The following is a 22,462-nucleotide window of genomic DNA, read 5'->3' as shown; positions in this document are numbered from 1 at the left end:
CTGGGCTGAAACCTGCCACACCCCAAACCTTATACCCATTAGTTTAGTTCAATAATTCCTTAAAATCTCCTCAAGACATATTGGTACCCCACCATCTTAATGGTTTCCCTCTGAAGTTGCTTCCATCCATCTACTATTTTGTAAAAAGACTATACATTTTTAGAGCACTTTTAGGCTCATAACAAAATTCAGGGGAAGTTTCAGAGATTTCCCACGCACCCCTCTGCCTCCATACATGGATAATCTCTCCCTTATCAACAACCCCCACCAGAGTGGGACATTTGTTGCAACTGATGAACTCACAGAAACATCCTGACCAGCCCGAGTCCATAGTACGCCACCATCTTTAAGTGTAGTTTATAGGCCAAATTTCAATGGTTCCAGACCCAATTCCTCATGGAAGCTAACTCAGTGGTTCTCTCTCAAATGCACACTGGTCATGAAACCAGTAGTAGGGAAAACAGACATGCCTGGAAACCTGGCCCGTCACTTGGAAGGCTGCAGATTGCAAACCACACCAAGTCTCCACTTCCTCATTGGTTAAATTGAAATAGCAACAATGTCTTCCTCTTTGGGCCAATATAAAGATTGAAATAGCTCATGCATAGAGAGCACACAGCCTGGGCCTGTCACACAGAAATGTACATAAATAGAAGGAGAGCTCCCTGAAGACAGGGCTTTATAACAATTCAAAACAGTGCCTGACCCAGAGTGGGCATTCCATTATTTGTTGAGAACAGTGATGGGCAAAAGCAGAATTTAAAATAAGAAAGTATTTAATTTTGAAGATAGGTTAAAAAAAGAAGAAGAAGAAGACAGAAAGGAATTCTAATTTAGCTTTCCTTTCAAAGTATAGTCTTAAGTGACCTTAAAATGTCAATTAATGATTTTGACCTATCCATACAGAGATTTAAGTGTTTCATTCGTTTAAATAGAATAATAAATGTGTGATTTAGAATCAGGCTTTTGCACCTTGTTTGCAGTTTTCAGAAAACTATATTATCTTTTTCCAATCTCGTTTCAAAGACTGTATATCTACCATGCAACAAGAGTATACTAGGGAGTAGCAGAAATGTATCAAATCGGTCGCACTAACATTAAGTCAAATCACTAAACTACTTAACCTTTTTTGTTTCTGAATTTTTTAAATGTTTTAATATTAAAGTGAAAAATGGTGAATGTCTCAGACACTTAAAAAAAACCTAATCTAGTATATAAAAATCCAAGAATGGCTCGTAGAACACAGACCCTGACATACGTATTTCTTCTCTTACTATGGAAATATATACTAAGTATATTTATCTCATGGCCATTTGAAAATTCTCCAAAATCTTTTAGAAAAAATAAGCTGTTTTTTTTTTCTTTGTTTGTTTTCAAAAGAGCTACCCACACTAGGATTTCCATTTCCACAGGGCCTCTTATTAGGAACAAACGGAACTCTGTTCAAGCATGTTTGCAAGCAACCTGCTTCCTAACCAGCCTCGACTGTTGGTTTCCTTGTTGGTCCTTCCAGAGGAAAATAGCTGGGCTTAAGTTCGGTGGTGCTCCCTACCACAGTAACTTCCCACCTGAAATATTTAAGATGACATTTAAGGTAAGCATAGCCCAAGGCCCTGGCCTCCGTTGCCCCTGGAATACCTTCCAGGTGCCCCAGTGGCCTCACCTTCATATTACCTTGGGATCTAGTATGGGGCTGGGCAGGAGCAGGTGCTTCCTCGGTACTTGCTGGAACACACTGGACATCACCACAGGTCCCTTGGTCATCTCTATTCTGAAGGCTCCCTTCCATGGTAACTTGAAGCCCAGAGTCCAGTAGGACAAAGACCGTCACCCAACAGATGGGTGTGCAGTCTGTCTGGCCAGTGCTCTGAGCAGACAGAGTCTCCCTCCCAAGGCTTAGGAGGTCAAGGACAGGATGGCCCAGGACAGGACATACAACCCACATTAGTGAAATGTAAACTACTTCCCTGCTCAGCTTCTTGACTTAATCAGGTCCTCCAGGGATGGAGCTGTGACCCTGATGAGGGAAAGGACAACATCTGAGGCCCAAAAGGACCTGATGTTTGATATTCAAAAACTGAAAAGAGAAAACATCCCAGCCCCAAGTGAAGACAGAGTGACGGGCTATGCAAATCAGCGGGGTCAGGAGGTGAGTATAAATAACATGGGAGGGAGACAAGGGCTTCTGGAAGAAATCATAATTCCACTGTTCTATTTTGCATCATCTTGGAACCTCCAGAATAGGAGAAGACCAGATTCCTACAGAACAGGAATTCCCGGGGTGCCTGGGTGGCTCAATGGGTTAAAGCCTCTGCCTTCGGCTCAGGTCATGATTCTAGGGTCCTGGGATGGAGCCCCTCATTGGGCTCTCTGCTCGGCAGGGAGCCTGCTTCCCTTCCTCTTTCTCTCTCTGCCTGCCTCCTGCCTACCTGTGATCTCTGTCTGTCAAATAAATTAAAAAAAAAAAAAAGAACAGGAATCCCCTCTGTAGACAGGGAGGACACTAAGCCACTTGCATCGAGGTAGGAGGCCTATGGTGCCCGAGTAAGGGGCAGCCAACTGTAATGAACCCCAGTGGGAGATGTAATCAGATCGAGTATAAGAGCATGGTGAAAGCTTCACAACTATAACCCCAGTATGAAAGCTACAGAAATCCAAGTCAGGCTGAGACCCTGAGCGAGAGCCTTGGTGTTGTACACATTACAGCTTCAGGAAGAGCAGGCTCTTATATTCAGGAAGCCACCAGCTTCTTTACAGGGATCGGGTCAGGGGGAGGGTAATGCTAGTAGAAGTTGTCTCCATGTTGGCCCCCCTCCACTGAGCAAATTCTACCCAACAGGTTCTTATGGCTATCCACCCATAGGCTGACAGCTGATCTCACTGAAAAAAACTCTGATAGCAGTTTTTAGGTCCCCTTGTACAAAACTGTGAGATGGAAAATTTTCTCTCCACCTTAAGTCTGTATATCAGGCCTATAGGGACCTTGCCCACATCCAAGAATTTTAAATGAGCGCAGGGACAGAGAGATTTACCAAAGAGCAGTGCTTGCTCACAGAAGGCCTACCATTTCCTATGTCGTATCACCTGACTGGACAGTATCAGAAAATAACCCATTTTAAAAAACAAATCTAGAATACAGTCCCGATAAGAACTAAGCTTCGTCGGTCTATACACAGTCTTTCTTTTGCCTGGTGAATGTAGTCAGTGGAAGACACGCAAAATCCGGGGAGCCTTTGCATTAGGCAATCTCCCCAACGTTCGCTCCTTCAGTCCTCACAGGAGGAAGTCTTTGCTCTATTTTACAGAAAGGAAGAGAAGGGAAGGGAAAGAGAAAGGAGAAGGGGAAGGAAAGAGAGGAATGGAAAGGGGGAGGTAGGGGAAGGGGAAGGGAGAGAAAAGGAAAGAAAAGAAAGGAGAGGGGAAGGGAGCGGAGGAGGAGAGAAGAAGGAAGAAAGAAAAATGAAACTGGGAGGCAGGGGGCGTCCCTCAGCCACACACTGAATGTGGGTTTCAAACCCAGGCCTGTTACTGCCAACATCACACACTGACATTAGTGGCCTCCCTGCAACTTCATCAGTGACTGATGGGGACAGAATAAGTGCATCTTTTTTTTAAAAAAAAAAAAAGATTTTATTTATTTATTTGAGGGAGAATGAGTGAGAGAGAGCATGAGAGAGGAGAAGGTCAGAGGGAGAAGCAGACTCCCCAAAGGAGCCGGGAGCCCGATGCGGGACTCAATCCTGGAAGTCCGGGATCATGACCTGAGCGGAAGGCAGTCGCTCAACCAGCTGAGCCACCCAGGCGCCCCCAGAATAAGTGCATCTTGATGATCCTAGAACCTCTGCTACCTCCCAAGGTAAGAATATGTAAGTTGTGGAACAGTATTAAAACCATATGCAGGTATTAAAAATCGTATTTTCCAAAATGATTTCTCAGCATGGAGAAATAATGATCTTTTTTTTTTTTTTTAAAGATTTTGTTTATTTATTTGACAGAGAGAAATCACAAGCAGATGGAGAGGCAGGCAGAGAGAGAGAGAGGGAAGCAGGCTCCCCGCTGAGCAGAGAGCCCGATGCGGGACTCGATCCCAGGACCCTGAGACCATGACCTGAGCCGAAGGCAGTGGCTTAACCCACTGAGCCACCCAGGCGCCCAGAAATAATGATCTTGATCTCTGAAAAAGGTAAGCTATAAAAACTGCATCCATAAGGTACTCACTATTTGCACAGGAGTACACATGTACAATGCAGACAGATACACAGACAGAAACACATACACACATAGGGAAATCCGGAAAAAAATACAACAAATTGTTAATGGTGGTTTTTTTTTTAGGTAATTAGATTACATTTGGTTTTCTTTTTGATACTTTGTGGTATTTTCTAATTTTTCCTACAATGACGATACAAGATTCCTACAACCTGAAAAAGGGTTAAAAATATAAAGTGATTTTTGACAAAATAAATACACATTTTTCAAAAAAAAAATAAGATTTACGCTAAAAGCAAAACCATTTTAAAGGCACTAACTTGTAAAGTAACATCCTAATAAGATATCACTTTACATCAAAAAGAAAAACAGAAAAATATTAATTCCCAGAAATTCAAATAGCATTAAAATAAGCAAGCTTAGCATACTGAGGATTTAAAAATAAAAAAGGTATAAAAAAATAAAAAATAAAAAAATAAAAAAAATTTAAAAGGTATAATAAAAAATTTTATACAAGTGACTGCCCAGAATCACAGAAAAATCAGAAATGGAAATTTTTAGAAAATGCTTTTTCCTTTTATGCCTAGAAAAAATATCTTGGAGGGATTATGGGTTCAGAGGAGAATGTGGCCGAACTTTGGCTTGTTTCAACAACCCCTTTTTTTGTTCCTTCTCTCTCCCTCAACACACACACACACACACAAAAAAAACCCAGGCCTCCTCAGGTATTTACCTCTTGATTCACTCAGATTAAACTCATCGTCCAGCTTTCCCTCAGGGCCTGACCTAGCACATGCCCGTCCTACTCAAAGCTGAGGTGGGGGCATGCTCTCTCTCCTGCCCCAGCTCACCAACCACCTCCCACACTGGCAGGAGGGCTGCGAACCCATCTTAGGCTTGCCTCTCTGTAACCACCCTATTTATCTGGGGCCTTGCCACACACAGTGGGGTGCTCAGGGGACATGTCATCCAGGCCTGTCTTGGCTGTATTGTGCCCAGAAGGTTCCACCTGACGGTACCTCACAAAGACTGACAAAACTCAGGCACAGTTCCATGATTGTTCCCTGGGGAATCTTCTCCTCCAGCTGATAGAAGAGGAGAAAATGTTGGAGGCGAACTAGGACTGGGGAAAAAGAAGCTGAAGAGAAAGGCCAACCCCCCCATGAAGCTGTTCTTGTTCAGGAACCAAAGTCGATGTGTCCTTCACTTACCACTCCCCATGTCAGCACAGGACTTGCTTTACTCAGCCCAAGGTCATGAAATACCAATGGGCCTCTTGAGCACACTCCTCTTGCTCAGGAAGAATCCAGCACCTTGCAGTTTATGTGAGTCAGAGTAGGCCGAGTTATACTGTAGTCACAAAATACCGGGAAATATGTCCCTTCTTGTGCATATTCCATACCCACTGCAGGTCAGCTGGGGGCTCTTTCCAAGTTGTACTCACCCTGGAGCCAAAATACGGTAAGCTGCCATGATAGGGGCACAAGGTCAGCTGACATGCACACTGGCTGCTAGTGCTTCTGTGCAGAACTTGACACTGAATTAGCCAAGGTCATACAGCCACATATGGTCAAATGGACAGAAAGAAGAGCCATTTATGCCAAGACGGAGAGTCAGAATATTTGTGAACACCCACGTTTCCAGTAGGTCCCCAACAGCTGCTTTCCACCTGCCCAATAAAGAACACACTCGGGAAACAGAAACATCTCCACCATGATCTCTGGCTAGAATAGAATGGCCAGAGTGAGAAGCAGAGGCTTCAACTAGCTACCATTAGAAAAACTGTAACTGCATCTCCCCATCTCTTGCACAAGTGCTTTTTGAAAGCGAACCATTAAATAGTACAGAGCTTAAACAGTTACTCAAGACTCTAAGTCATCACCACTCTCTTGTATTTTAAACACACACACACACATACAAACACAGTCAGTCACTGCCAGCCATCTGTACTGAAAATAAAATATTCCTTTTTTATGAATAACACTTTTCCGGGATTGGAGTCCCCCGTGAAATGTTGCTTTACAAAGCTCAGTCAATCCCAAGTGAAAATTCCTTCTTTCTTAGAAAATGTCATCGTCTGTAAACGTTCCCTGGGGCCAAGCTCAAGTTGGCACTCCAGAGTTGCTCCCAGAACGAAACCTTCCGTGAATCAAGCTTTTAGATACTCTCAACACTTTTGGCATCCAGACATTCATACAGCCCTGAATTATTTATTCACCAATTTTGCACAACTTCCTAAACACCAGTGGAGACCAGGACGGTTTCAGCTATTTGATGTTACGTCTTCTCAAGTGGTTAAAGACGCGATAAAGCACCCCATTGCTTAAGCCTGCCATCTCAGTTCCATTAGCAGTAAAGACCTCTCTATTCAAACTGCTAAGTAAATCCTCCGAGAGCCCAGGGACTGTTTCATGCTTGAAAGCAACCGTTAAGAATTTGACAACAACCAAACTGCTCCTATTTAATCCTTCTCCCAAGGTAAAAAGAATTATAGGTAAACATATGCCTTCATTATTTGCTTTGCTGCATTTCAATACCCAATCCCACACAAAATTGCCAGCCAAGGATTTAATGCAATCACTTCTGTATTGCAGAGCTATTGCCTTGCAGAATGGAAAAAGCTTAACAAGGGCTATGGAGCTGGTTAGCCAGCTACTGTATTTTACGTAACATACATCTTAAATGTCACAGGGGTGATGTGCAATCACAGTGACGCTTTTCACAAGTTTTGGTTTGGGTTTTTTTGGGTTGTTTTGTTTTGTTTTGTTTTTGGACGGGCCTTGAAACAACAGTTTGGGGCTGGTTTGTTTTAGCTAACAACAAACATCTCATCTGAATGCAAACCAAAGGTTACATGAAACTCTGAAAAGAAGAATGGAGAGAGATGTTGTTGAACTGACAACCTTGTCGTTTGGTTTTGAGAGATAGTCGATATGGAGTATCCACTTGCAGGGTTCTTTTCTTTCAGGTGGTTTTGTTTTGGTTTTAGCCCTGGGTACTTTATAAGCTTGTAAAGCTTCTCATACCCAACCGGGGTTAGACAGACCATCTACTCCAGTAAAGGATCATTTGGAAAACCAGTACATAGAGCAACAATCCTTCCCCCATCACGACCGTGACCCACCAACACACATGTGCAAAGAATCATCAAGAGAATAGTTCCTTCGCAGAAAACCCTGCGGCAATATTATCAAGTGAACCACCGGTGAGGAATATCCCAAGCTGTATTCCTACTTTTGGGGACAACCAGTCTTTACACACCCACTGACCAAGCTCTCCTCTAACTACTTCTCCAACTACTTCTCTAACTACTTGGTACTGCTCTCCACAAAATCAATTTCTTTTGTCAGTGACCTAGAGGAAAGGCTACTATGTTACTTCTGTTGTGGGATAAAAACAGTTGGTACCTCCTGGGATCTGGGCTTCAAAAACAGGAATGACCCACTGTCTGTTTCAATCGTAACTTCTCCTATGCAAAGCTCCCTACAGAGCCTTTGAACCTCTTATGCCACTGGGACACTATTTTCTCCAAACAGACATCCTCTATTCCTCACTGGTATTTTAAAGGTGGCTTGCATTAGGACACAGCCTGTTGGCCAACGAACAGTTAGAGGACATCCTTTACAAGTCCATATATACCATTTTGAAAAGAGCATTTTCGAATAAGGTTCGAACAACTGCTTTTGTCGTTTTTACTTTCAGGTGTTCTGTAGGTCAACAATCAAATACACATCATAACTTTCTTTTCCTTTTACAGTCTTTTATATTGGATTTGCTTCTAACAGGATAATATTTTACTACAGAAAGGCACCTTCTAGTTTTGTTATTATGGGCAATGAAAATATGGAGTGCTTATTATTCCTGACCAGAAGTTTCAGAAGCACCCTAGGAAAAATCGGAGATTTTCCCAATCATATCCTAACTGCAAAGACTTTCTAATTGATAAGGCCAGTTCATTACTCAAGATACACTTTTAATCCACATCTGTTTTTTCCTACTAATTTACCACATTTGGGGACTATTCTCCCCTTAATCTATTTTAATTTGGCAAACTAATTTGGACCTTAGGCCAAACTGAACTGAGAAGGTAAGTGAGCTTCTGAAGTTAAAGAACTGTGATGGTCATTATTTAAGTGATATTATCCTGTGTCTGAGAACTGACCTTTCTGCTAGGAAACATGCTTTCTCCCGGCTAGCCAGTCCTATCCTGTTGACTCTCCTCTGCCCGGCAGAAGAGAAAGGGTGAAGGTCTGACTGTGTGTAGAGTGCACTTGAGAAGTGCCAGCAAAAAGGACTTTTCTCAGGTAGGAGGCCCTGAGAAGTATAACCAAAAGCAAAAACAACACCAGTGCTCCAGGTACAATACCCAGCCAATCTGTTCTCTCAATCCAGCTGTTATATCCTGGATTTACAACTCCTACTAACGCTCATTTTATTAATACGTTAAACAGAAGTTCTAAAATGTGTTAAATCAGAGTGAAAGTGAGGGGAGAAATATCTCCAAAATGTATTATTCAAGTAGAAAAAACAGTTGTAAATCAGGACAAGAGAAGTGGCAGTAATGAGAAGAAGGAAGGGAAACACAGAGGCATGAAAACGTACTTGACGGCAATCTCCTTCTATATTTAAGCTTGTTAGCCTGCCTCTCTTTCCTCAGGGAAGGAAAGACAACATTTTCTTTATAGCAGTGTTTTACTCAACTGTCTATGAAATGTGCACTACTAAGTAATCACTTCCAGAAAGCTTCTGTGGGTTTCTTGGGGGGAGGGTTTTGTTGTGTTTCAGAACTTTTGGCTACATTATTAGCAAGTTGCAAGTAAAAATAAAACATTTTCATTAGCAGTGGAAGAATATTTCCAGGCTGGCAGCAACAAGTCAGATTCAAGGCAGCATCTCAGAACACGGATTCCAGTCCTCTGACTTCTCAAGATCCCAGTCCCCGAAGCTCATAATTCCAGCAGCTACTTCTAGCATTCCTCCTCCTCAGAGCCAATTCACACAGAACCAAAAGTCCAGGGCAGCGTTCCAGATCTTGCAGACCAAGAGTAGGTAAACCAAATTGAAACCAGAAATGTTCACAATTTATTCAACGATGCAGCATTCCTGAACCTCCCACTTCCCAGACATTCCACCACACTAACTCATGTGGTTAACGATTATTGTCTTCTCACGAAAGGCTTACAGTGAAATAAAAATATATATTTATATCTATTCCCAGTGTTCAGGCTTGATGCAAACCCTCTTTAAAATTCATTTTTTTTTAATTAAAGCTTATCATCTTTAATTTAAGCAAGTCACTTCTAAGTTTACTCAGGAAAACTACATTTTTCCTAAAAACAGAAAAAGAAATACTATCTGATATATTTTGATTCCATTCAATAAATCTTTGTTGAGTGTATAATTTTTCTCCAGGGAAAAAGAAGGGAAAAGGGGAAGCTATGCCTTCGAAGAGTTTGCAGATAAACAGAGGAGAAAGTCATTTAAACAAAAGAGGTAAGTTCTGCCATATATAATGGTCATATGTTTTGGGCACTGGGAAATCATCAAGCATGGCAATATTAATTCTAGTTAGGAAGAATTCAGGGAGCCTTCAGGGAAGAGGTGACATTTGAGCACGGACTTGAAAGTAGAGAAAGGTTTTAATTTTTTCAACCTACAAATAAAAAGGTTTGTCCCACCATTTCAAGTTCACCACGTTTCCTTTCCCAAACTCCCCTTAAAACTGTAACATACCCCTTTGAAGATCTGTGCTTGGAGTCATGACCTCCACACACCCACCGACGTGGCCGGGTGCTTTTCAAACAAGCCACACATGACGCAGTGTGGAGTTCTCCTTGTCTCGTACTGGAAAGAGGCCCCATTCAGCTGCGAACTATTTCTAAATCATCTACTTAAATACATCATTTTAAGTTCCCCTCTGCTTTTTGTGAATACAGAGCCTCCCTCTCTGCCACTTCTTTTGATCAAGGAGGTGCTGATGGTGAGAACAGAGTCAAACAACCCAGTACAGCCCAGCCACTCACATGTGGAAACACTAAGAAATCTGCGTCTTGGGCACCAGCCAGGAAAACAGGCCAGACCAACAAGAGACACCGGGAACAACTTGGCCATGTAAGTGGTGAGAACGGGCGGGTCTCCTTGGGCCTCCCGCAAATATCTCCCCAGAAGCCACCAGCAGCTCTGCTGTCCTAGGAAGGCGGGCGCGAGGGAAAGCGGGAGGAAACCATGTTTCCTCCAAGCACAAACTGGCTGCTGGCTCCGGAGTGTCTCTAGGAGGCCAGCCCTAGGGAAAGGAATAAAGAGGAAAGGGGAGCCCCAGGCAGAAGAGCAATGCCACCCACCCGCTGCCCTGGCTGGTACCTGGGGAGGGGACCTAAAGCTCTGCAGAGCAACACAGGGCCTTTCTAAGAGCCAGAACCAAAGATGGTTCTTTAGCTGAACTCAGCTACAGTCTCAGTAACCAAAAGACATCAGCAAATAATCCCCAAGGCATTGGGGCAATTACCCTGGGTCAGGCCTTGGATGCATAGTATGTGCAGGAGGTCGTTAGTATGCGTGCCTGGAACAGAGGCCACATCCCCGCACAGGAATCCAAGGAGAGGATCATGAAGTCCCTTATAGGAAGGCAGGGAAGGATTCCTCGAAGGAAGAGAGAACAGGCACCGCTCCTTCATCCTCTCACTGCTCTAGACAAGATGGCAGAAGAGGCCTTTGGCGCTCTTCCCTATCCCCTCAGATGTTAGAGACGGCTCCTCGGGTCAAACACAGGAGGCTCTGCTTCGGCCAAGGCTCATTTCACTGAGATGGCAAGATGTAAATACTGACACAGTCTGGGCCCTGGCCCAAAATTCGGCTTCATTCTGTTACATAAAGTCTTTCTTCCTTTGTCTCTCTGTGTCATCCAAGCACACACCTGACTTTGAGAAAGGGCCCCAAGGCTCGCCGCCTCGATGCACACAACACTAGGGCCACCCAGCCGGGCAGCTGGTGGCAGGCACCTGTTACTCCGTCGTGCCAGCACATACCAGAGTGGGTCTCACGGGGCACCAGCCCATCAAGGGCCGCGTGGGGAGCCTGATGAGGACATTCTGTAAGCCATCACGCCATCTTGGAGGCTCAGATGCACCATGGGCACCCAGGACTTCTATAAAGAAACCGGGTTAGCCCCCGAATCAAACACATCTTTCACAACCACAATCAACTCTTTTCTCCTGTAAAACCTATTACCATATCCCCACATAACATATAAGAGAAACAAGCCCATTCCATTCATGGGATGCACTACAAGAAAAGGCCCTGCCCCGGTGGGCACAGACCTGTCCCTTTATCACCTTTCCCCAGGGAACCCAGCTCCCTTCTCAAGCCACACAGATCAGACTCCCTCTTTAAAATGCCTGCCTTGAGAGGCACCTGAGTGGCTCAGTCAGTTAAGTGTTGGACTCTTGCTTTCTGCTCAGGTCATGATCTGAGGCTCCTGGGATGAAGCCATGTAGGGCTCCATGCCCAGCGGGGAATCTGCTTCTCTCTCTGACCCCGCCCCACCCCCACTCATATGCATGTGCTCTCGCTCTCTCTTAAATAAACAAATAAATCTTTTTTAAAAAGTAAATAAAATGCCTATCTTGAAAATGCTGACGCTTCTCATGTCCCCTCTCAATTTTGATGGTGGTGGTAGATTTTACTCGGTGTTTTTTTTTTTTTTTAAAGATTTTATTATTTATTTGACAGCAAAGAGAGATCACAAGTAGGCAGAGAGGCAGGCAGAGAGAGAGAGAGGAGGAAGCAGGCTCCCCGCTGAGCAGAGAGCCCGATGCGGGACTCGATCCCCAGGACCCTGAGATCATGACCTGAGCCGAAGGCAGTGGCTTAACCCACTGAGCCACCCAGGCACCCCTACTCGGTGCTTTAAGTAATCTAATTCTTAAAACGACCGAGACTCTTCTGATACATTTAATGGCGGGTCTTCAATGAACTGCATTTTTATAACGCTCATTGAAATATTCAATGAACTGCATTTTTATAACGCTCATTGAAATAAAGAGGGGAGGCATTAAGAATAAAGGCTGTCTCTAAAAAGATCAGGTCGTCTCAAACTACTGCCTGCTCCTCAAATAAGCAGCATGTGGAGAGTTTATCAGAGATCCTTCAAAGGGAGGTCCCCCTGTCTTGAGGTATGGGGAATAGTCAAAGCCTTTCTGGAAAATACTCTGACCTAGACAAGGGGATCTATTACATGTGTGCCCTTCCTAATTCATACCTATCCATGGTCTGCACCTTCCCAACCCCCTTCCCACCATTCTATTCGCACCTTCTCTCACTGCACCCCAACCCCTACGCAATATAGACTCTTGTGTGCCCTTCTCTCACAGTGAGTGGTGCCTGTTTCCTCACTGCCCCCTATGCCTTCTGTGGGATGTCACTGGAGTGCAAAGGAAAGAGAACTTCAGAGACAGATGGAGAGGGCAGCAACACCTTCCTTTTCTTTCTTTAAGGTTTTATTTATTTATTTGAGAGAGCACATGTGCATACATGAGAGAGAGAGCACAAGCAGGGGCAAGATCCAGGGGGAAAAGGGAGGAGCAGATTCCCTACTCAGCAGGGAGCCTGATGCAGGACTCGATCCCAGGACCCTAAGATCATGACCTGAGCCAAAGACACTTAACCAACTGAGCCACCCAGGCACCCACATCTTCCTTTTTATTTCAAAATCAGAATGCAAACACGAAAAGGCTGACAGAGGTATTATGACGAGAAAAACAAGGTCAGATCTTTTCTGAAGAGAGTTGAGTTGGATTCGGCCAGCTTGGTTTGATGGTGAGGCCTGGCTGTGCCAATTAGGTTTTGCAGCTCCAAGGTTTTCACAGAAAACACGTATGGGAAATATCAATACACAGGTAGTGTTTTAGCCTACAGTGAAAAGTTTACAAGTCAACATCATTTGATGCAAACAAATTTCTGAACAGCACCGCCCCCACGAAATGCCTTCCTTCAAATCATCCTTCATGCAGTGACGATTCCTTGGGAAGGGCCTCCTGTCCCCAGTGGCCCCACATTGTTGGCACCCCCACCATTGGACATTGGAGGAAGGGCTGGCCTGTCTCCCCTGTACCAGCTCCTGACCCTCCACACCAAGCCAGTCACTCCTCTCTATTCGTAAAGGGAAAAGTCACAGATAATTTGTAGGGCAGGGTCACCTCTGTGCACAGGACATCCTCTCCCTGAGTGTCGAATAGGCACACAAACAACAAATAAAAAGGAAGAACAGAGTATGGGAAACAAACTGTGCTCCTAAAAAAAGGAAAAAAAAAAACAAAAAACAAAAACCAGAATGGAAATAACTCACCATTACTGCACTCCTATTTAGTGATAAGAGCATGGGTGATTTTCCCCCCCTTAGAGTTCCCAAATTATCTCTATCATTACAATGAAATTATAATTAAGTGTATTTAAATGAGGAGGGTGGGTTTTTTTTTTTTTTTAAGCAAAATCAAACCAGTTCCCCAAACGGAAAAATTATCAGAGTTAAGCAACAAGGGATTCCGAAGATAACCTTCCTTAAAATTCTCAATGGTAACCTCTTGGAACGTCAACCTGAAATTTTAAATGGAGAAACAAGCCATTTGTTGGATTTTATTATAATACTGTGTGCAGACATGTAGGGTCAGAGTGAAAGCCTCAACTCATCCCAGCTTGAAGTAGGAAACAGTGAAAAACTGCTCATCCCTCCTAAAAATTTGAATAAACTTCTAAAAATAGTCGTTAGAATGAGTTTATTTATGTGTTCCCTGGAGTGAAGAACCATCCTTTCAGCCAATGCGTGCAGAAGCCACGTTATGGGATAAACACGACTGAGGCAGTATTGATCCCGTGTCAAGCTGATTATCTGTTTGTCAACAGCAGATGACAATTTCTAAATGAAAAATGGGAGGTACACTGAACGAGGCTTCCACATGAGGCAGGAAAGGCAAGAAAAATTCATCCAGATGATCTGGCTGGGTCTGATAAAATTCAGATTATTAACTGCCTCAATTGCCTATAAGTGATCCAATTTTCTCTAAAGAGAAAGACAACCCTTCGGAGTAACAACAAGCTATTTTGCTCTTTTTAGGATCACTTATCATCCGCTCCCCACTTCTAAGCTTACAAGAAGCCCTAATCACCTCAGCACGAACATTCCGGGTTCTTTAATATTCCTTCAGTTCCTGAGCTTTGAAATGATCTTTGATCACACAGAATCAAACTTCTAGCATCTTTTTCTGCTTCTGAACCCGGCGTTCCAGATGTGTTCCAACTCTCGCCTTGCATATCCCACAGGCTCATTACCCTGTGTGTACTTTATTACTATGGCAACGCCCGTTTTGCCTCGTGTTTGTGCTGTTTTATGCTGAGTTGGCGGTTTAAGTAAATTTCCACGCTAACCCTTCGATCGTTTGCACGATTAGTAGGTTTGATTTGGATCTACTGGACACATGTGGTCTGGTTCTGCTTCTTACCCTTAGCTTCTCTAGGGAGGGTGGAGGTTCTTCTCTGCTGTGCTCCATCCACGCTCCCCGTCCCCCTCGGCAAGTCAGATCCAGCAGACTCCCACGAAAGCAGGTGTGTGCTGCCTTCTCTTTTTTCCAACAGCCAACCAGCAGTCCAAATAAAGCTATCAGTGCTACCAGGGAAAATTCTGATTTTCACTCAACGGGGCCTTTTCTACCTAAGCAACACTACAATTTATCTACCTGGTTTGAGTGAAAAAATTATGGGTTAGCCCTGCTGGGGCTGACAACAGTAATCTGCTATCCCAGGAGATTAATCAAATCGGGTCACCTCTTTGTTGCACTGAAAGCAACCAGGCATTTATTTCCTGATCAATAACTGCATGGGCGATACAGTCCCAGCTCTCAGGGGAGTTTTGGCTTCTTGGAAAAAAGACAAGGAGGTGAGGTCAGCAGCAGCTATGAGCCTTACTGACTGAGAGCCTACTGAATGAAACAAAAGTTAAGCAGGACAATCTATAATTGAGGGTTAAACTGTTTAACCCTTAAATTACAAGCTTTTCTTAGAGATTACATATAGACCCAACATGTATAGATTTAATCATTTAATTTATAGATTTTTATATAGATATCCACTCTACAGATTCACTAGACAGATCTAGATTATATTATAGATCCAAGTTTGAGAACCCCAAATTTCCTTTGAGGCCATAAGCAAAGCTATTTTCTTATGCACTTGGGGTGACGGCTCCCCTAAGGAGGAGAAATATTATAGCGGCAACCACTAGCGAAACGGTAACATCACAGGGAGTATGCTATCTTCCTTAGCCAAGTGGGAAGGCAATGGCTGTGGCTCTCTAGGTCCTGTTCTCTTTGAGGGGAGACCTGGCAGTGGGGGGAGGGGTGAATGTAGCTGCAGAGGCAAACACACTTAAGGGGAACCTAGCAGTTGAAGCTGAGTAAATTCTACTTTGTTACCCCAATTAACTAGTTGCATATTATTTCATCAGGCTTGGTTGAGGTGATCCAGCCTTATCCATGCCACACAGAAAGAGTAGAGCACCCCTGAGGTCACAGGGAAAGGGACAATGGAAATGAGTGAGGGCACCAGAAGGGTGGCGGGAGTGTCTCCGCCTCCTATGTCCTATTCCACACGACCTGGCGTGAACATACAATTCCATCCTAGCCTTACTCCCACTCACCACAGAGCCACGAGTTGGTGCAAACATCAAGGAATGGTTGGACTTGGATGGATGGAAGTGGAGACGTTTTAAATGAGGGGTTTAATATGACCCAAGATTCCAAGGTAGATAGAATCAAGGTGATTTTGCGGGACAGGCCTGACAAGCATGGTTAAGAGAAGCTGGGACAGAGTGCAATGGACCAGAAAGATGAAATCAGTCTATGGAAAGCCCAGAACCCAGACATAAATTATCTGATGCAGTGAAAAGGGAGTCAGTGAAGATTTTCCAAGCAGCATTAAGGATCGTATGTCCTAAGAGGGACCTGTAATGTGACCAGCAATTCAACTATAAAGCTATATACATTTCTTCAGAACAGAGAGCAAAAAGTAAACTGTGGCATACAGAAGGCCATTGTGGCACACAAGCACGCACACGCGCACACAAGGCACATTCGTTCCCTTTACTTTCTCTGTCTTCTGAAGAAAAGAGACAAAGAAAGAAAGATGTTATTATAAATAGGTAAGAGAGAAATCCATGTGATCTGTGATGTCCCTCAAAGTCCGTGTTTCTCAAATTTGAATAAGGTTCAAAAATCTTCTGAAGATATCAGAGACCCAAAGAAATGTACTTCTAAAGGGTGCTAGAGGACCCTGGTTTAAGAAATACTGATTTAAAACTAGGAAAAGACTTTATAGATTTTGGACATTAGTCCTTTATCTGATATGTCGTTTGCAAATATCTTCTCCCATTCTGTCAGTTGTCTTTTGATTTTGTTAACTGTTTCCTTTGCTGTGCAAAAGCTTTTGATCTTGATGAAATCCCAATAGTTCATTTTTGCCCTTGCTTCCCTTGCCTTTGGTGATGTTCCTAGGAAGATGTTGCTGCGGCTGAGGTCGAAGAGGTTGCTGCCTGTGTTCTCCTCAAGGATTTTGATGGATTCCTGTCTCACATTGAGGTCCTTCATCCATTTTGAGTCTATTTTCGTGTGTGGTGTAAGGAAATGGTCTCCCTGATATGAGGAAGTGGTGATGCAACATGGCGGCTTAAGTGGGTAGGAGAAGAATCAATGAAACAAGATGGGATTGGGAGGGAGACAAACCATAAGTGACTCTTAATCTTACAAAACAAACTGAGGGTTGCTGGGGGGAGGGGGGTTGGAAGAAGGGGGGGTGGGGTTATGGACACTGGGGAAGGTATGTGCTTTGGTGAGTGCTGTGAAGTGTGTAAACCTGGCGATTCACAGACCTGTACCCCTGGGGATAAAAATACATGTTTATAAAAAAATAAAAAATCTAAAAATAAATAAATAAATAAAAACTAGGAAAAGACTTCACAACTGATAAAATACACTTTTAAAGCATCAAGATAAAGTTTACAAATCATGTCAACTTTTCACGAACTGAGAATTATCACAGGAACACAAACTTGAGAACTCCATTCAGGACAACTGTAGAAAACCTACTAATTTCGGTCAAACAAATTGCTTTTATTAGTTTGCCCTCATTTCAAGGTTAGTATAAGAAATTTTTCAATTGAGGAGTCTTTGTGATACATTTCCTAAAATGACCATTTACCTTATCAAGTTTTCCAACTGCCCACCAGAATTTATCCTGGGTCTTTCACATATACCTGTCTGTCTGATGGGTGTCCCTGTTGATGTCGTAATTATCACTTTCATTAAAATGTCTCCCACTCCCCAATACTAACAAAGAAGTGTGAGTCACTTGTATGGGGCATCCTCAGGGAAACAAAGTTGTCATCATTCCCCCATCAGTAATATGGGAAGTATCTTTGTTTAGCCATCATCATTAGTAAAATTCTCACTGTCTGGCAAGACCAGTTTCCCCTAAACCATTAGAAATGCACTGGAACTACCTTTTTACTTTTTTAAAAATATTTTATTTATTTATTTATTTGATAGAGATCACAAGTAGGCAGAGAGGCAGTTGGGGGGTGGGGGGAGAAGGCTCCCCGCAGACAGCCCGATGTGGGGCTCGATCCCAGGACCCTGGGATCATGACCTGAGCCGAAGATAGAGGCTTAACCCACAGTGCCACCCAGGTGCCCCATACCTTTTTACTTTTGTGGAAATATTCTCTCTAACATTAGATTAACAGCCACAATTGGGAAATAATCAGACATCCCAGAAATCCCCCGGGGGCTTGGAGGAGGTCTTCTAATTCCAAAAGATCAAAAATTTTGGGTTTTTTTCCTCAACTGGAGGGGAAGCTGGGGAACCACACTAGGAACTGAGGGAAGGTGAAACAGAACGGCTCTCAGCTTCACGTATATACCTTTTCTAACCTGAGGTTCCATAGAAAACCGTTTGAAGATAAGACTTTCCCTGCTATTGGAAGGGGAGGGGCAGTTTCTCGGACTGCGCCGCTATCCCACAATGTCATTTCCACGGGAAGGAATTTGAGTCTGTGCAAGCAGATACAGTAGCCCAAAGTAAATAGGCAGCCAATAGCAGCAGTCAGAGCAGAACACGCAGGCCTGTCTCCAAGCCCACGCTTCCCCCAGGACCTACCTGTGCACCAGTCCCCACACAGGCTGTGGCTTCTTAGTGAGCGGAGAATTGGATTCATCATCAAGAATCTCCCATCATTACAGAACAAGGAGAAAAAGAGTGGGAGGTCAACATTCACTACAATTCCAGAAGACCAAAACCGCGGAAGAAAGACCAGGACAGAAAAATCTCAAGAACTCTAAGGACTACGGAATTATTTTTAGCTTTAAATGACATTGGCCAGAAAATATACACTAAGAAGGAACGAACAAGTATGTGTAATCATTTAATAATAGCATAAACATACCCTGGGGGAGAGAACAGGAATGACAAAGGGCACCCCAGACCGCTAACCTTGACATCCGCCCGCATCGCTGACTTCCCGGGGTACATGAGGTCTAGGAAGCACTACAGAGCTTTCCAGATGTTGCAGGAGTTGCTCTTTGCTTCTTACATCTGTTCTAACTGGGAGAGGCTACTCTTTAATCAGACTGCCCCCAGCTCCCACACCCCTACCCAGTCTCCCAAGAGAGTTCATCTCAAAGTTCTCAAAGCTGTTTCAGGGCATACAATTCTACTACAGCTAAAGGCAGCTCAACTCATCTCCAAATCTGCATGGCTCAAGAATGGGCCAAAAAAAAACTAGAAGCAGCCCTACATGGGAAGATTTGGGGCTTTGTTCCCAAGGCTTAGGCCGTTAAATGGAAAATTCAAAGGAAATTGGAACTCCAAAGACCACACACCAACTTCAGTCACCTAATCAGGGATGACAAAAGAGCCAGCTCCTTCCCATTTTCCTTTTAGAGACCTCAGAAGATCACGGACATTAATTCCACAGATCAGTGTGGAGTTTCAATGGGGGAAAATATCAGATAACCAATAGAGCGGTTTCTCAATGTAATCTCACAGATCGACAAGAGTCTCTTTTACCGAGAACCCTGAAATTTTTCATTAAAATGGAATGTAAAAAATTAGTAGAAACCTTTCTTACCCTGAACAAGCTGTATGGAGATGGGGTGACGTCAGGAGTGTGCAGAAGCACGCCAGCCTGAAATAAAACTTGAATCAGGAAAAACCACTCTTCCATTCTCCAGACCATGCCTACCTGCTCACTGCCATTTCATCTCAGTGTTATGGTCCTTCTATCCGGCCATCTCTAAAAAAGCCTACTCAGAAGCAAAGGGGATGTTCACTCCTTTGAAGCAAATATCAGTGGATGTGATGCCTTTCTCAGGAGCTCTGGCCTTGGGATCCTCTTCTCTAGGGAATGGAAGGCTTGATGGTTTCATTCATTACTGGAACAGGTGGGAGAGAGATCCTGCAGAGCAAGAGGGTCCAAGATCCCTAAAAGGCCAGGACATGGGCAGCTGGTAAGGCTAACAAGGGCGATAAGCCAACGACTGAGCTGCACCCACTCTCCCTACTCAAGTGGTTCAGGATTAAATATCAGACACGGTGGGCAGTAGAAAATCGTGTTTGTGGTTGGCGTGGGTGGTAGGGGGGCACTGTAGGGCATCTACAGGACTTTGCTTAATGTAGAGAGGATGACCAGCTCTCTGAGGACTGCAGGGAGAGGAATGGGCAGCTTACCTATGGCATCCAGGATTCTTATTTTAGGAAAGTGACATCTTAGCATTCAGCAGGCAGTCAGCAACTTGAAACTTCGCAGCCTAGAGGCTCTCCTAGAGAAGGCCCCACAGCCCTATCCTCTACCAGGGCAGGAGGGGGGACACTGTTGAAGGAATATTTGTGCCTGGCACAAAGCATGACACTGGGTTCATCTCACAACCCCGAGATCAGGACCTAAAGCCAAAATCAAAAGTCAGATGCTTAACCAACTGAGCCACCTATGTGCACCCCCCACCCCCCAGTATCTCTAACTGTGAGGCACAGAGAGGTTAAGTAATTTGCCTGTCATCACACAATAATTTGGGGATCCAGCAATCTGGATGGAGTGTAAGCTGTGGTCTAAATGCCAAGACAGGCCACCTCTGTCAGGCGGGAAAGGCACCCGAGGAGACGGCCTAGCACCCCAGAACACACCACAATTCATCTCCAGGCTCTTCCATGTGCCATGAGCAAAGGAAGCATCAGCTGCTGCGGTGAGAATTTCTGTAGGAAATATGTGTAAGATATCCTCATTTCTTACAGCTCTGAATCTCAGTTTCTGCATCACTACAATGGTGGGAATGGCAGCAGCTCCCCTTAGGAGCTGGTGTGAACATTTAATGAGGTAGCACCTGTACAACATTACACCAAGGGCTGGCACACACCCAGCTCCTCCTCCACCTGCCACAGGCCAGTGGTCCAGTCCAAGTGGAATATTGCAGATGGCGGTTAGGAACACCCAAGGTTAGGCACCCCCAAGGTTAGGCAACTGAGGGTCTGCAAGCAGCAGAAAGGGAGGTCAGTGACAGATTGGAAGTAGAATTCAGAGAGCCACCAGAGAAGCTAGCAGGTGAAGGGACCTTCAGGAGAGCAGCTTCAATCCGAAGTTGGGAAAGAGAGTTATGTAGATACACCAAGGCCAAGGTCAGAAAAAATCTGCTTTGGAGGGAATCCAGAATCTGAGACTAACAAGGGAGCTTCTTAGGAACTAGAATGATAAAGACAGGAGAACCCAAATAGCCAGTTCTTGCTCTAAACCAATAAAAACAAGCCAGGTAAGTAGAGCTACCTTGCTCATCTCTGCAAGTCAGTCCTGTGAAACACCAGCACGTTCCGCTAACATGTAGTAGGAGGTACTGTGTGCATGCAGGATACAGAAGAAGCATAACCCTTGGATGAACTCAACAATTCAAACCAGCCATGGGGGAAAAAAATGAAAAATGTTTACCCTCTCTCCTGGCTTTGGAAGCAGACCCCAGGACATGAAGCACTTCATCTCCATATGTGACCTGGGGGAGGTGTAGAATGAAGAGCAATATTCACGATACCTCCCCCACATCTAGTGGCCACCAAAGCAAGCTCAGAGCCTGAGGCTGATCTGTGTCCTTCCGAGAAGGAGGACAATGGATCCTGAAGCAGCTGTGGTGAGAGTGCCTCTTCTTTCTGGACCCAAAAAGCACCCTAAATCACCCACCTGCAGGAAACTAGGAATGGCAAGCACTGAATTCTCTAGCCTCAATGCCATGGGCCAGAAGGGTCTTCTCCAAAACACCCAAAGCAGGCCATGACACCTTGGGAGTTTTGGGGACAGTCTCAGTCTTTGGTCTAGAGAGAGACCAAACAATGCAGCAACAAGGGTAGGTAGGTAGCGAGGGTACATAGCAGGAGGCAAGGAAGCCACCCTGCAGACATGGAAGGAGCTAAGGGCCCCTCCCCCCTTCTGCCTTGCTCCATCAAGAGGACAGGTGAAGGGAATGACTGGGGGGAGGCGGGCAGTTCTAGAAGCACTTTCTGCCTTCCTTATTTCCCAGGCCTTCCTTGCTCATCCCCAGAAACACTTCTCTGGTTCCAAATCATAGCCTCTTTCTATCTATTCTGTTCTTCACAGGCTTATCCTAGAAGGAGAACCAGACACCCCAACACCCCAACTAACCCCACATCATCTCTCTGTGCCCAGGTAGTCTTTGGGGGAGCTGGAGAGGGTGGGCTGGGCTGGCAACACAGCAGACTCCTCCCCAAATCACTGCCACAGACCTCCAAGTTGATACACGAATGCCCATACACCACAACCTAGGCAAAACCGAAGCCGTCGGAAGAGGTAACATCAGAATGAGATGGGCGTCATCAGCCTCAACGTGGTCCACACAGTTCAACACCACAAAGTAACCAGGGAACCAATCCTTAGAATAACCGCCAAGATTCGGCTTGATCCAAAGTCTTGAAAAGACAAGCTGATTTTCACCTTGCCTCCCTTGTAATTCTGCTGGAGAAAAGAATGTTGATGTGCTATGAACGAGAACATGTTCTCTTTCCTATAACTTTTTGCTGTGAAGCATACTACCAGAAAAAGGTACTTGGGGAGGGTGGGATGGGTGACATTTTTGCTGATTTCTAAAAAATAAAACAAGGTGATGAATATAGCTAATTTTTGAGACATTCTCAATGAAATTTCACAGAAGCACAAACCT

General features: G+C 44.4%; 1 protein-coding gene across 10 annotated transcripts in view; it reads right to left on the bottom strand.

The window, feature by feature from the left end:
* PTPRM (protein tyrosine phosphatase receptor type M) overlaps positions 1-22,462 on the bottom strand; it is a 761,675-nt gene that overhangs the window by 700,996 nt on the left and 38,217 nt on the right. The window contains exon 1 of one of the 10 annotated variants that reach the window (XM_032310615.1): positions 9,943-11,647. The exons of the other annotated variants lie outside the window; for them this stretch is intronic. Within the exon in view, the coding sequence (XP_032166506.1) occupies positions 9,943-9,970 (28 nt within the window). The 5' untranslated portion in view covers positions 9,971-11,647. Of the gene's footprint in view, positions 1-9,942; positions 11,648-22,462 lie in introns of those variants that run through there. 10 annotated transcript variants of the gene reach the window in all.

Source organism: Mustela erminea, chromosome 13 (genome assembly GCF_009829155.1).
Source record: "Mustela erminea isolate mMusErm1 chromosome 13, mMusErm1.Pri, whole genome shotgun sequence".
NCBI classification, from domain to species: Eukaryota; Metazoa; Chordata; class Mammalia; order Carnivora; family Mustelidae; genus Mustela; species Mustela erminea.
Note: the sequence above shows the minus strand (reverse complement) of the source record. Positions and strands in the feature narration are given on the sequence as shown.